We start from the raw sequence: 12996 nt of genomic DNA on the forward strand, positions 1-12996 counted from the left end.
TGTTGTAGAGTGAAAAAAGCAGAACAAATTGCTTAGAGAGTGGCAACCATGATAAGGTTACTGTAAGACGTTGGACAAGGACAAAGATAGGTGTAGTTATATCCTTTAAGGAGGTCTGATGGTGTATGACTTCTTATGAAGTACTAATTACTAAAAGTTTCCTTCTATTTAGTGGAATATGTGTGTTACAGAGAATGTTTGAATAGTTCAAGCAAGGTGACACAACTATTCTAAGGTTAAAGTGTACATCTGTCAACTGTCATGAGAGGCGCTAAGCTTAGTATCACATGAGCTTATGAGAAGATGAGCTGAGTGTCAAAGATATGACAGGATGAACGAGTGAGAATAAGTTATCGTAAAGCTCTAAGACTATGTCTTTTTGGCTTTAATCCAAGTGGGGAACTCTATCATTGATAACTAGATCGCATGAGCATCTGTTGTTACGGTCCCTAGACTAGGGTTAGAGATAGAGTACTGGAAGTGGAAGGGTTTTTGATATTTAATATATATATGGATAAAAATAAATTTTATATATATATATATATATATATATATATATATATTCTTAACGGGTTAACGGATTATCCGTTAAGAAAATTGAATAATCCGCCCCCAAACCGATAAGCCGTTAATAAAAAAATTTTAATGCATTCCCCGTCCGTTAACCCGATACCAATAAGCCATTAAGCTTCAATTTCGGTTCGGTGTTCGGTTTCGGTTCGATTTTGAACACCCCAAATAGGAAGGCTAGAACGATGGAATCCAAGGACAGAGCTCGACTTATAGAATAATGCAGGAAATATGGTTATTGAAACTCTTACCATTACGACTTATAGATAACATATACAACTCCTAATACTTTATATGTATTGGCATGAGAGGATTTAAATGGAATAGTGCGATCAATATGGATTCATATAGCGGATCCCCTCCCCTCCTGTTTGGGACTGAGGCTTAGTGGTGTACCATTACTGCATATGGATAGCATTATGCTGACAAATATTTATCTGGGGATTTTTTCCTTAAGTCATGACATGAGTCCTTTTATATCTTAGAGGGAAATATTGCTTACTGTATTGTGACAGAAGAAAAGTAAATTCTGAGCAAAACAAACTGAACATTCTATCCAAGAAAGAAAAGCTGTACAAGTTTCATTCATCTTTCCTCACTTCTTAATTTGGAGACTTGACACTCTTTTCCTTTTTTCTATAAAGTAATTTGGTGACTGACATTTCAGAATCAGAAGCTGCATAAACTATAAAGTCTGGATTGCTTAAAGAATCTATACAAATGATTTAAACCTCAGCTTACATGTCTAGCACACAATCTGTTCCCCCTTGGACATATAACAGATTATCACTTGGCAGCATATCTTCCCATAAATAGTTCACAACTTCTACCTTCATCCCCGGAAAGACTTCCTCACAGCACATACTGTCGAGCGTCATACCATGATAAAAATACAGTTGAGATACACGAGAAGTAGAAGCGTGATGCATCCTTGGACCAATTACCAGTATTGCTTTGCAACCGTAGGTTCAGTGGAAGTTCTCTATAGTCTGCTTTACAATATTTCAAGTGATCCAAGTTTTGCTGCAGTACTTATCTAGTCTTCCTCTGTGTAGCCTTCACAGACAAAGTGAAATCAGGTAATACTACCTCTTTGAGACTCTTCAGATACCTGAGCATGAACTTACACTACGTTAGGCACGGCTAAAAGCTGAAAAGGAGAGGACAGGTTTCCCTGTTTAAGTGAAAAAAGTAATCATCTGCAAATCAATTTCATCAGCTTTTTCAACCATTGCTATGCCTAACAAATAAGATTATCACCTCATTTCCAGTCTTACCAAAATATAACAAGGGAAAGACTACAACTTCCATAGGTGAAGATGAAAATTAAACCAGCAAGTTTTTCCTCCTTTTTCCAAGTGCCTCCTAATTCTTGTTTGCCTTTTTTCTTATACTTCAGCAAAAGGGTTAAGACAAGATACTTGAACTCAATATGATCGCACATCTTTAAGCTTTCTCATATCAGGCCTTCGACCTAGAGTAAGAAATTGTTTGAACAGACAAGATTCAGTTATTAACAAGGAAATTTCTTTTTTCTTTTTTCTTTTTTCTTTTTTTTATCTATTTTGATTGATGAAAGGACTTTAAAAGATGGGCACCAACAAGGTGGTTCAAGTTACATCATGATTTTGCAAACATCATAAAGGATCTTTTGGTGTGTGTGTGTTTGCGGGGTGGGGGTAGCAAAATTGGTTGGTACCAAAGGAAAAAGCAAATTGTGGAAGGTCCTCAACCATTACATCACTTATTTTAGCATAAGAAGAGTTGCCTAACACAAGGAAATTTCAGTTTTGGATCAAGATCAGACAAGCCCCAAAACTTCAGGTATTCATCAGTCACTACGAAATGAAGAATTCAGTGTAAAACCTACTAAACTGCTGACCTGACATGGCCAATGGCCTTGGAAGAGAATCTGGAGGAACAGGGCTACATATTAAGGGGCTTGCTTCTGTCGGGTGGTGTCTTATGAGGCAGCCCTGACTTGGTGAATATCAAAGGAGGGGAATCTTACCTCCGTGGAATGGTGGCTTAAAATAGCAATCATCTGTTCCTACACTGCAAAATGGCCTCAAAACTGTTGGTATCTCTTCCTCAATATATTTGGAGTAAGATGAGCAAATGCCTAAAACAGAAGTAGCAGCTGCATAGCTGGACAAGGAAAGGAATAGGAAAGACGGAAGCCAGATTTGGGACGCTATCTCACCCTATTTATAGTGGATCATTTGGAAAGAGAAGAAAATTGAGATTTTCCGAGAGGATATTCCTAGCTTAAAAATAAAATGTCTTTTTTCCGGATTTTTGGTGTAAGATGCAGATTCTAAATGGGTAGAGACAGCTCATTAGATTTTCGCAGCCCCCCAGCTGAAAAATAGGGAGCTGAGATTTTTGCTGCAATCTCCTCTGTGAATATCCAGCACTCAGTAATAGTGCTTTTGTGTGAATAAAATAAGCTTACCTACAAAAAAGGTTATCTGGTATTCATGCTTCTATAAGGTCCAAATAAGACGATGCAGCACCAGCACACCTTGAGTATCGCCAAATTAAACTATTAAAATTTACCAAACAAAAAACAAAGTTCCAGTTGTTCACTTATTGATCAACATTTACCAGACAGCTTGAAGCCTTGAACTTATCGGTTCGATTTCAAGATTTTAGAAGACCCAAGTTCATATCCAAATCAGATAAAACCATTCAATGAAATTATGAATCAGCAGAAAATCCTGTTTCTCTTTTGATTTTCCCCCAACCCCACCCTCTCTTTTATGAGTGCACAGGTGACAATCTTAGAAAGATGAACTAGAATTCATACCTTTGAGGGACTCAAGCGGACGAAGCGAAAGCAGTTCATGGACCCCAACCATTAAAGCTGTCAACCTAAGAGATATAGAAATGAATGGTCATAGTGAATCCAAATCTCATCGGTACCTAACTCAATTCACTGTAAAAACAAGTTAGCAAGTTCAGTTTACCTTGCAGACAGCAGAGACATGTGACAAGAATGAAACCCAGGGGACAATATATCTCTTCAAGAAATTAAAACAGGCATGCGAGAGGGTATCCTTGTTCATTGCGGCAATGAAGTACCAAGAGCGAAACTGTTTCCTCTGAATGATCCACTTACAAGAATATCATAGGTTGCATCATCGGGCTTAAGACCTTTGTCAAGCATCTCATCATGCAACCTAAATGCCTCTTGCAAATTTCCCTCCTTGAAGTATCCAGCAATTAGTGTATTATAAATCAGAACATTAGGAGTCGTACTCTTCTTACACATCTCCTCTAAGACCTTGTGCGCATTCTCAACCTGACCTTTATTGCAAAGACCGTGTACAAGAACAGTATATGTGATGTCATCAGGCATTATACCCTTTCCAAGCATCTCAGTGAACAAATCGGACGCCATAACTATTTTTCCGTCCTTTAAAAGCCCATCAATCAATGTGGTGTATGTTTCCAAATCACACGTAACGCCTTCATTGATCATCTTATCACGCAAGACTAGTGCTGCTTCCATATTATTTACATTTCTAAACCCACTTATCATGCTGTTATACACAAATAGGTTAGGAGATAGACCAACTTGGCGGATTTCATCAAAAAGTTCAGAAGCACTTTTCATGTCTCTTCTTTTGCAAAAGCCATCTATAAGGACAGCATACGCAATAACATCTAACTTAATTTCTCTATTTCTCACCTCATTCAGCATTTTTAAAGCTAGATCAATGTTATTGCTTTTGCAGAACCCATCAATTAAAGTTGTGTAAGTTACAACATCTGGGGAAATCCCACTATCGCACAACTCTCTGTAAACAGCCAATGCTGAGGTGACATCATCTTCCTTCAAAAATCCATCTATTAGGCTATTGTAAGACATGCATGTTGGAAGGAAACCTCCTGCAACAATCTTTTTAAGCAAATCTTTTGCCTCTGACATTTTGCCGGCTTTAGACAGACCACTTATTATGGTATTGAATGTGTAGTCAGTAGGGGCAATTCCTGAAGAGACCATTTGATCAAACATGTTCCCCGCTTTATCAGTGTCACCTTTTCTAAAATATCCGTCAATCAAAATGCTATATGTTACAACATTAGCTTTCAACAGCCTTTCTGGCAACTTAGAGAACAAATCCAATGCTTTGTCCATATTCCCATTTCTGCAATTTCCAAGAATCATATTGTTGAAAGAGGCTATAGAAGGTACGACTCCACTATCGACCATCTTATCCCACACATTTTGAGCGTCATCCATTTGACCCTTCTTACAAAACCAGGCTATTATACTATTGTAAGCGAAAACATTGGCCGTACCCGAATTTATTGCCTCATCAAACACATTCAATGCTTCATCTAACAAATTAACACTTAAAAATCCCTTTATTAAAGAATTCTCAACATAAACATTAGGCTTGATTCCAGCAAGTTTCATTTGCCGGTAAATTTCTACTGCTTTTTCAATATTCCCATTTTTACAGCAGCCTTCTATTAAAACTGCATATGTCACCTTGTTTGGAGTGAGTCCATACTCGGCCAGTTTGTCAAACAAATCCAAAGCATTTGATAAATTGCCCTGCACATGATACCCTTTCATCAAACTTGTTGCAACCACCAAGTTCATCGGATGCCCATTACTAAGCATTTCATCCTTGAGCCTTAACGCCTCAACCATATTCCTTTGCTTCACGCAAGTGGAAAGTATGTTCACATAAGTGCCCTCGGAAGGAACCCAACCCCTGTCTTTCATCTCCCCCAACAACTCCAACGCGAAACTTAGATTCTGCTCCTTACAAGCGACATAAACACAAAGGCTATACAATCCCGCGTCAAGCTTAATCCCACTCATCTTAGCATCCTTAAAAAGCTTTACCGCCTCCTCCATTTTCCCTTCTCTCAGACAAGCAGACATCAAAATATGCACAGTACGACAATCATAACAGATCCCTCTAGACACTACATCAGTATACAAATCTCGCACTACTCCAATCATGTCCTGCCTCACCAATGCCTTCAAAAGCTTGTTCATAATCGGGATCCACGGCATTATATCAAGTTCAACCATCCGATTGAAACAATCAATTGCATCAGTCAGTCGATTAACTTTCACACAGCTATTTATCAAGAAATTGAAAACTCGAGGATTTAACTCGAAATCAAAAGCCTTACAAGAATTAACTAAACCATTAAAAATAACAGTAGCAGAGGGACCAGAGTCACTAAAAGCATAATTATCAAGCAAGCGTTGAGCTTTATGTTGATGCATTGTAGAACTTACTAATATGTGAAGCAAAACAAAGAAAGGGTCAGATTTAGTATGCAAAAAACCCCTTTGTTGTCTAGCAGTTTGGAAATACCTATAAGCTGAATCAGGGTCATCTCTGTGGCTCAAAAGCACATCAACAACATGATTCTTGGTAAACCCACCATCTTCTGAAATGGGTTTGTCACAAGAATGGTCAATGTCATGTAAAGGTACAAGCTTTTCAGAATCTTGAGGGTTTAAGATGGGTTTTTCAAGAGAATCTGAATGGGAAAGTTCAGAAATTTGTGGGTGTTGATTTGTTATTGAGGATGAGATTGAAGAAGTGCAAAGATGGCGTCTGCAAAAGAGGATTAGCCATGGAGGAATCTGTGAGGAAGAAGAAGGGAGAACTAAAGTTTTCATTTTTTTGCTAGTTTTTTTGTCAGCTAAAGCACACTAACCCTAAACCCCAGAGCAGCAATTGCTGTCTTTTTCATTCATCCCAGAAAACAAAGAATTCGGGTTATTGACTCATTGGCTAATGTTTTGATAGAATTTTCTTTTGAGCCCTCAAGTTTAGACTCAATCACCTATTCGTCCTCAAACATGAAACATTTCATTGGCATTTTTAGTTGGTTCTATTCCATTGTAATTGATCTCAAAATCAATAAGAATTCTCTCTTCCTACTTTTCTCTGCAATACTCTTCTTCTTTTATTATTTTATTACGCATTATCAGCACGAGACTCTAACCAATTGAGTAGATTTTGGGATTGAGCATAATGATTGTCAATTGTTCCATGAACTTCCTTCATAATTAAATTCTCGATTTAAGGTATGTATTTTACCGTATATTACTCTTTTATTCTATAATTTGATTTTAAATACAAGGAAAGAAAATAAATTTTGATTATAACTCTAATGGAGTTAGTAAGAAATTATAATCACTCGAAGTTGTAAAATTTCTATGTCTTGCCGTGATCAAAGTCATGTATGATCGTGAGCACAATAAGTGGGAATTCGTCCCATTGAATTTGCTTCATTCTCATTCCCTTAAGAGAATGTGGTATCAATATGTGATAAGTCTGAAAGAAGACAAAATTATTACCGTGAAGGTATCAATGGATGAGGACATGGTAATAGACGAAATTATAATAGTCACCATTGTGATAATGAGAATAATAAGGATTCTCAAAATAATCCTTCACTCTGTGAAAGTAATGTTTGTCATCGATTTGACATGAAATGATTATGGTCCATTCATGATGTGAATGTGACAGCATCTCATTTATGAATACATATTCATTCTTGGAAGAATATGAACGTGCTAGTGGTAGTGAATATACCACACTCACCTCTAGAAGGAGGTTTGAGATGATATAAGAAAATAATGTCATTATTATGGCATGAATGGTCATCAGTCACGTACCTATTGCACACCAAAATATTTTGGTAATGTGATTATTAAGGAATAACATTAATGCAAGAAACATATCTTGCATATAATTTTGACCATAACTATAATGGTATAACTTTCTCCGTAAAAGTTTATTCACCATATGGATGTTGATGAATATATGATAGTACAAAATTAATTGAGAGCTCTGGAAGAGCCAATTATTACTACTTTGGAGGAATAAAATTGATTATCAATAAGGCATTATCTTGTAGTATGTCTCAAAGAAACTTATTTAGTTTCTAAAGTATTCGCGAAAGCGATTGATTATATTAAGACTATAAATAAAGGAAAGATTTAATATCTTCTATTACTACAACTTGTAGCGAGGCAATATGTATGTGAAAAGCTACTCGCTTTATTCTCCAGTTTGTACTAGACAAGCAAAAGAATGCCACAATAAAGTAGAAGTTTATTGATATAAAAACTTGGAGTTTATTGATAATTGCACGCGTCATGGTGTAAACCTGAAGTTTATCAATATTGATAATTTATTCAGTTGGCACAATTGGTTTAGCCATGTTAATTTAAGTATGGTGTGCAAAAATAATAGAGAATTCACATGGGTAAATATTAACGAACTAGAAAGTTCTTTACGAATTCTCTTATATTGCTTGTTCTCATTAATTAATTGACCAACTAAAATTGGGATTGAATCCCATGAATGCTGGAAATATTGATAACTAGGGATTATGATGCATTTTACACTCCTTCTTGCTTAAGTTTTGATTAGAAATGTGTACAAAATAGTCCCAAAGGCTCACAAGTTGTGCTTGATTGCATGTTTGATCATCAAGGTGACAAAGTGTCAAAAACTAGCTTAAAAAGGAGTGAAACTTGTACAAGTACCAAGACAAGACAAAGCTCAGTCAAACAGGGCCAGTGCGGCCGCACACCATTCTGTGCGGTCCGCAAGGATGAAGTTCAGAGACTGTCTTTCAGGCCATCAGGCAATGCGACCGCACTTGATTTCGTGCGGTCCGCAGATCCAAGGTTCAGAGAGATGGCAAATTGAAGAATTATGCCCAATGCGGTCTGCGATCTATTTTGTGCGGACCGAAATAGAAGCCACCGCAGCCGCGGTGCATTTTGTGCGGTCCGCGGTGGCTAAGCTTCAGAGAGCAGAAAAGTCAAGCCAAGACCCTTAGTGCAGCCGCACTCGATTTTGTGCGGTCCGCACTAGCCCCGCATGGGTATTTTTGTCTAGAATTTCAGCCTAGTATAAATAGTTTCTTTTCCCATTTTTAGGTAATCAATAGTTTTGGATGTAGAGCTGCGCTCGTGACCTCGTCTCTTTTACTATTTTGAGTAATTTTAGCTTAATTTCACCATTGAATCTTCAAGTTTTATTTAGCAATTAATTATTATGAGCTTGTCTTCATCTATTTCTTTATTTTTCTCTTTAATCATGAGTAGCTAGACCCATCAGCTAGGGTTGTGGCTCAACCCTAGTTTGCATAATTGATGGGTCTTATGTTTTAAGGTTTGATTGTCCATGGGTGTTTGATAGTTGGACTAATTTATGGTTTTATTGTTAAATTAGTGGTTGCAAACACTAGTTTATGCTTTGTTGATTTTGGCTCTTCTTGAGAAAGAGAGCCTAAGTCTCTAGAATTAGTCCAACAAGGAATTGGGGCGTACTCAAGAGCATTGATAGCCCCAATTAAAGGGTTAAACCGAGAGATCGTAATACCCGACTTGAACCTTAATTGCTTGCATAAATGTTCGTACCCAATTGATCTTGAGAAAGTCAATTAGGGCAAAATCACTCGAACTGCCGAGAGGCATAGAGTGGGTAGAATTGTGCAATGGTTATATCGTAATCCCCAAGTATGACAAACTAGCCTTAGACATAAGAACCCGTTAATTATCCACCTAGGTGAAGGTCACTTCCCTAGTGCCTTTTATCTCATTAGAACATCTTCAATAGCTTCCTCTTAGCATAACGTAGCTCAATTTAGCCTATTGGTAGTATAAATTTAGAAGTTAATCAAAAACTCAAAAATATTTAGAAGTGCAATTAGGATCAATTACACAACTCTAACTTAGATAGAAACTCAATTCCAGCTTCTAGCTCTCTGTGGATATCGATCTCGACCTTATCGGGTAAAAGCTGCTTTGACCTCTCTTGCTACTCTTTAGTAGTACAGGGTTGGCCTCGATCAAATATCAAAGGTGAATATGGGCGCATTCACCTGGTATACTACATAAGATGCATCTATGAGATGGTTACATGTGCGATTATTATTAACACGCAACATGGTGTTTGTGAGTTAACTTGCTCAATAATTTAAAGCATAATTTCTAGATTTTCTATTCAAGACAATTCATCTTGATAAGTTGGTTTACATCACAGTTGATTTAGCAAAATAATTTATTGAGTGCCTCCACTTAATAGCTAAATTGTTGCTAATGATAACAAAGTTATCTATATCAGTTTGATATACGTTATATACGAAAGTATATTACATTCTCCCCTCACAACCGGTTCAGGTCCAGGAACCAAATAATTCCATCTTATTATTATTGATGTGCGGTGTATATTTTGATTAACACCATAACGCACAAAGATGAGTTCCTAAAGTTGAGGAAGCAAGTTAGTTTTTCTAACATGAGAGGGAGAGATGACAAACATTTGAGAAAAAGTTACGCGGAATGAATTATCATTTTTACATCTAGATCCTCGAATAAAATAATATGAACTTGAAGTTCATAAAAAGGATAATTCATTTGCAATATGTCGCAAAGCATGCCAGACGCATTTGCTGACCGAAAGAAAGTAAGTATATTCTCATTGCAAATGCTCCTGTTAAATCCTAGAAGGACAAAGTCTATGGTACGCTTAAAGCATATAGACAAATTGGTTTCAAATAAACTTCTCGATAAAGAAGATGAGCAAATGATCAAAATGATCATAATAAAGGAGACAAGTGATCTAGAAGATCACATGACATAATACTTCATAAAATCTCAAGAGAGGTTTAGGTACCAGAAAATGAATGAAGAGATCTCTATGTTATGTCTATATGAAAATAAGGAGGTTGGAACCGATATAAAATGTTCGTCGACGACATCTATGATAGCGCTAAATATATATGAGGATCTTAAGTTTGAAGAAACAATTCAAGTAGAATTGGTTTCATATGAAAGACATATAGTTTGGACATATAGTACAAACACTTGAAAGTATAAAGTCAATGATGTGTGCAATCACCTTTATCTATCTTATATGTCTAGCATGACATAAAAACTTGATGTGCATCTAAAGTACATTCATATGACTTATATGATTTGACTTATATGACAATCCATGAAGAATTTAAATTGCATAAAGCATATAAAATTCTTGGTCATGAAGTACTACATCCTAAGTACAATTTGTACACATGTGTATCTTGCTATAACTATAAGCATGATAATACGATAGTAAGAGTCTTTACCCCTATGTGAAGATATTGAAATGATTATTCTAACAAGATCACATGAAGACAATACATCTATGAGGGATGATGATTTCAAGGTGAAACAAATTCGTTGAAGTTAATATGGCTGATTTGTTTATCAAATATCTACCAACGATCTTTTGAAGATGGTGCAAGATATTGGAATGCAAAGGCTCGAGGATGTGAATTGATGCTCTCATCAGGGGGAGTTAATGCGCGTTGCACTCTTTTTTCCTTATATGGTTTTATTCCACTGGGTTTTTCTTACAAGGTTTTTAACGAGTCAACCAAAAGGCGTATTGTTAGATATGTGTACTCTTTTTCCTTCTCTAGAATTTTTCCCCCATTGGGTTTTATTTTAGTTAAGGTTTTAACGAGGCACATTATCTGCTGGATAGACATTCAAGGGGGAGTGTTATAAATAGTAATTTATTTATAGTGAATGCCCTATATTTTAAAGAGATTTTAGGGTTTGTTACTTGGTGGCTAAGTCACTTTTTTCCTATAAATAGAGGGGTTCTATTCCATTTTAATTGATCGCAAAATCAATAAGAATTCTCTCTCCCTACTTTTTTCTGCAATACTCTTCTTCTTCTTTTATTATTTTATTACATTCTTGATGAAATTATCTTTATTGTTCAAAATATTTGTTCTTGTTAAGAAATGAGAGCAAAATAGAATAATATAGTAATAGAGACAAGATGTATAGGAGGAGAATGTAGAAGCTATCTTATTCAAGTGTGTTTCTTGTGTGTACTTCATAGGATAAAGAATACCCTAATTATAGGATATAAGATACATGAAAGGTTACAAGAATACACCTAAAGGTTATAAATATTAAGTGATGAATTAACTAAGTACATGAACTCAAATGGTTCATGGAATAGGGATGTCTAGGAGTATTCAATGGACATCCACTCTAACATATTCATAACACTCCCCCTTGGATGTCCATCTAAAAGATAATGTGCCTCGTTAAAACCTTACTAGAAAAAAAACCCAGTGAGAAAAAGTCAGTGAAGGAAAAAGAGTGCACACATCTTGTAATACGCATTGAGTGTTGCCTCATTAATAACCTTACCAAGAAAACTCATTTGGGACAAAACCTTGGCTAAGGGAAAAAGAGTATAGCACGTACTATACTCCCCTTAAGAAAACTTTATTTGATATCTCGGAGACGATGCATTCCAATCTTATGTATCAGCTTCTCAAATGTTGGTGTTGGTAATGCCTTAGTGAATAGGTCTTCCAGATTATCACTTAAACGGATTTGTTGAACATCTATCTCACCATTTTGTTGAAGATCATATGTGAAAAAGAACTTTGGTGAGATGTGCTTTGTTCTGTCTCCTTTGATATATCCTCCTTTTAGTTGAGCTATAGAAGCAGCATTATCTTCATACAATATCGTTGGAATCTTCGTTTTTAAAGAAAGACCACACAATTATTGAATGTGTTGAGTCATTGATCTCAACCGTACACATTCTCGACTAGCTTCATGAATAGCTATTATCTCTGCATGTTTTGAAGATGTAGCAGCTAAAGTTTATATTGTTGAACGCCATGAAATAGTTGTACCTCCACAAGTAAATAGATAGCGTGTTTGAGATCGGGCTTTATGTGGGTCAGAAAAATAACCTGCATTGCAAAAGTTATATCTGGTCGAGTATTATTTGCAAGATACATTAGTGCCCCAATTGCACTAAGATATGGAGTTTCATCACCAAGAAGCTCTCCATCATTTTCATGAGGTCGGAATGAATCTTTATTTATATCAAGTGATCTCACAACCATCGGGGTACTCAGTGGATGTGTTTTATCCATATAAAAACGCTTGAGGATCTTTTCGGTATAAGTTGATTGATGGACAAAAATTCTATCTTTCATATGCTCAATTTGTAGACCAAGACAACATTTTGTCTTTCTTAGATCTTTCATTCCAAACTCTTTCTTCAAACATTCTACTGCTTTTGGAAGTTCCCCATGAGTTCCAGTGATATGTAGATCATCAACATATACAACGATTATAACAAATTCAGATCCAGACCTTTTTATAAATACACAAGGACAAATTGGATCATTCTTATACCCTTCTTTCAGCAAAACTCACTTAGGCGATTACACCACATTCGGCCTGATTGTTTCAATCCGTATAAAGATTTTTGAAGCTTTATTGAACAAGTTTCGTGAAAACTTTTGTTAGTTTCAGGAACTTTAAGCCATTCAGGGATTTTCATATAAATTTCGTTGTCTAATGTACCATACAAGTAGGCTGTGACAACATCCATCAGA

At 36.2% G+C, this 12996-nt stretch overlaps 1 protein-coding gene across 4 annotated transcripts; it reads right to left on the reverse strand.

The window, feature by feature from the left end:
* Nucleotides 1-1084: 1084 nt before the first annotated feature.
* LOC109217591 (pentatricopeptide repeat-containing protein At3g54980, mitochondrial-like) lies at nucleotides 1085-6321 on the reverse strand. Of its 4 annotated transcripts, none has more exons than XM_019381849.1 (4): nucleotides 3540-6321; nucleotides 3380-3444; nucleotides 1848-2044; nucleotides 1085-1681 (listed from the first exon to the last, which is right to left on the reverse strand). In XM_019381849.1, exon 1 carries the CDS (start codon nucleotides 6227-6229, stop codon nucleotides 3635-3637), a length of 2595 nt encoding a protein of 864 aa, XP_019237394.1. In that variant the 5' UTR covers nucleotides 6230-6321; the 3' UTR covers nucleotides 1085-1681; nucleotides 1848-2044; nucleotides 3380-3444; nucleotides 3540-3634. The 4 variants fall into 4 exon arrangements, with proteins under 4 accessions (XP_019237394.1, XP_019237395.1, XP_019237393.1 ...); XM_019381850.1 differs by lacking the exon at nucleotides 1848-2044 and adding an exon at nucleotides 2453-2625; XM_019381848.1 differs by lacking the exon at nucleotides 1848-2044.
* Between the last annotated feature and the right edge of the window lie 6675 nt (nucleotides 6322-12996).

This window comes from Nicotiana attenuata, unplaced genomic scaffold (genome assembly GCF_001879085.1).
Source record: "Nicotiana attenuata strain UT unplaced genomic scaffold, NIATTr2, whole genome shotgun sequence".
Lineage (NCBI taxonomy): Eukaryota > Viridiplantae > Streptophyta > Magnoliopsida > Solanales > Solanaceae > Nicotiana > Nicotiana attenuata.

Coding starts and splice junctions, on each gene's coding strand:
- LOC109217591 (XM_019381848.1), bottom strand. CDS start 6,229: ATGAAAACTTTAGTTCTCCCTTCTTCTTCCTCACAGATTCCTCCATGG.